This window comes from Sardina pilchardus, chromosome 1 (assembly GCF_963854185.1).
Source record: "Sardina pilchardus chromosome 1, fSarPil1.1, whole genome shotgun sequence".
NCBI lineage: Eukaryota > Metazoa > Chordata > Actinopteri > Clupeiformes > Clupeidae > Sardina > Sardina pilchardus.
This window is the reverse complement of record NC_084994.1, coordinates 468,927-471,426: the sequence shown is the minus strand read 5'-3', so window position 1 is coordinate 471,426 and position 2,500 is coordinate 468,927. Positions and strand designations below refer to the sequence as shown.

At 44.0% G+C, this 2,500-nt stretch overlaps 1 protein-coding gene across 1 annotated transcript in view; it reads left to right on the top strand.

The window, feature by feature from the left end:
• The window catches only part of alkbh5 (alkB homolog 5, RNA demethylase), a 16,140-nt gene that overhangs the window by 108 nt on the left and 13,532 nt on the right, over nt 1-2,500 (top strand). The window contains exon 1 of the mRNA XM_062536800.1: nt 1-1,102. This exon is cut by the window's left edge and continues 108 nt beyond it. Within this exon, the coding sequence (XP_062392784.1) occupies nt 659-1,102 (444 nt within the window). The 5' untranslated portion in view covers nt 1-658. The remainder of the gene's footprint in view (nt 1,103-2,500) is intronic.

Genomic DNA, 2,500 nt, shown 5'->3' with positions numbered 1-2,500 from the left:
CCCGTTTTTTTGCCGGAATTTAAACCAAACCGACCGCATTTGGAATATTCAGCGCATTTGGGATACACTCTTCAAGCAGGAAAGTTACTTTTGTCATTAAGACGAGACATTCGTGTAGTTTCAAATACGAGGCCAGCACCGACACAGCCTCGGTTAGCATATATACATAGGTTAACGTTACTTAACACGGCAGCGAGCCAGTGCCTTCATAGCCAGCTATCGCTAACTAGCTAGCCCTGACTAGCATGACATGTAACCTGCAGACCATTAGCGTGTGGGTTGCGTTTTATATCTGTATCAGAGGGAGGAGGGAGTAACATGTTCTTTGTAAATACGTGACTGAGTTGTAACCTGTGCCAGCTCTAGTTATTGCCACCAGTGCCACCGGTTCCCCAGTCAGCGTGTAGCCCCATAACTACAGCTAGCTACCCTGCTAGCGTTAGCTTGGTAACCTTAGCTCCCCGAGTCCCCGGCTACGCAGCCGAATAACTACCGTTACAGTGGCTCAGGTCACGTCGTGTGCAACGCCTCTCAGTGTGCAGAAACAATGCGGGACTAAGTGAATATGGGAACGTAGTCAAACATCGTTTCTTTCTTTCTTTTTTTTTTTTTTTTTTACTACTTCAGTTTTTAGTCATTTCGTTAGCTGGCCGTTAACATGTCCGCGAGCGGCGGGTTCACGGACCTGCGCCAGAAGCTGAAGGCCATGACGCCGCACCGGGACGAGCTGAAAACCAAAACCGCCGACCGGAGCAACGGCGGCGCCAAGAAACGCAAGTACCGCGAGGAGTCGGATGACGACGATGCCGCCGCCGGTAGCGACCAGGAGCAGCGCGACGCGGAGGCGCGGCGCGTCAAGAGCGGCATCAAGCAGGCGACCGTCTTCAGCGCGCAGGAGTGCGCGCTCATCGAGCAGAAGATAGACGAGGTGGTCGCCAAGGGAGACAAGGGTCTGTACCGGGAGCACACGGTGGACCGCGCGCCCCTACGGAACAAGTACTTCTTCGGCGAGGGCTACACCTACGGAGCGCAGCTGGAGCGTCGCGGCCCCGGGCAGGAGCGTCTGTACCCCCGCGGCGAGGTGGACGAGATCCCCGAGTGGGTAGGTACCGAAATCCATCCATAACTTTTTGAGTTATCTTGCTAATAAACAAACAAACAAACAAACAAACCCGCATGAAAACATAACCTACTTGGCGGAGGAAACTATAGAAATTCAAGCAGTAACCTAATGGAAATAAACAATATAACAAGGAGAAAAGCACATCAACAAGAAAGTAATTCAATCAATCATATAATAACAAACCTATGGCAAGGTAAGGCTTCATTAAGGAGAATATTAGCAATAATAACAATGTCCATTTAATCAATGGCATAATGGAGGCCATTAATAAAGATAAAATAACCATGTTATTTATATACTTGGATGAATGGATGGATGGATAGCATGTCATTTTTCACTTTATAAATGTATTATTTTAAAAGCCCTTCTAGGGACAAGCATGGGAAATTAGCCAAAGCTGTAAATGCCATGATGCCTTCTGTTGGGTTGTGCTCAGCCCACATGATATGTATCTGTCCCTATCAAATAAACATAAACAAACAAACAAACAAACAAACAAACAAACAGTCATTCTTCTTCTGTTGGGTTGTGCACAGCCCACGTGATATGTATCTGTCCCTATCAAATAAACATAAACAAACAAACAAACAAACAGTCATTCTTCTTCTGTTGGGTTGTGCACAGCCCACGTGATGTGTATCTGTCCCTATCAAATAAACCATAAACAAACAAACAAACAAACAGTCATTCTTCTTCTGTTGGGTTGTGCACAGCCCACATGATATGTATCTGTCCCTATCAAATAAACATAAACAAACAAACAAACAAACAGTCATTCTTCTTCTGTTGGGTTGTGCACAGCCCACATGATATGTATCTGTCCCTATCAAATAAACCATAAACAAACAAACAAACAAACAAACAAACAGTCATTCTTCTTCTGTTGGGTTGTGCACAGCCCACATGATATGTATCTGTCCCTATCAAATAAACATAAACAAATAGATAAATAAATAGAAGTCAGCTGCATGATTAATACAATAATTGTCTTTATATGGCTAGAAGTGATGCAGGAGGGCATTTATTTGGTCCCTTTTCCAGACTTCCATAAACGTCAAGTCTGCAGGTGTGCAACACCAATTAATGGCCCACTGGAAACAATAACAAGCTCATTAAAGGAACCATTAAGAGTTTTGACATTATTGCAAAAAGAGAGAAAGGAGGTTCACAAAAGAGACAAAAATTTATTTATGCTAAATTATGGGATCGGACGAGAGCCTGTTGAGAGTAGTGGGTGTGTAACCGACTTCAACGAGTCAGTCGCATGATTCATAAAATAATAGCCTTTAACGAGTCAGTTGCATGATTCATAATAAATGATAGTCTTTAAGAGTCAGTTGCATGATTCATAATAAGTGATAGTCTTTAACGAGTCAG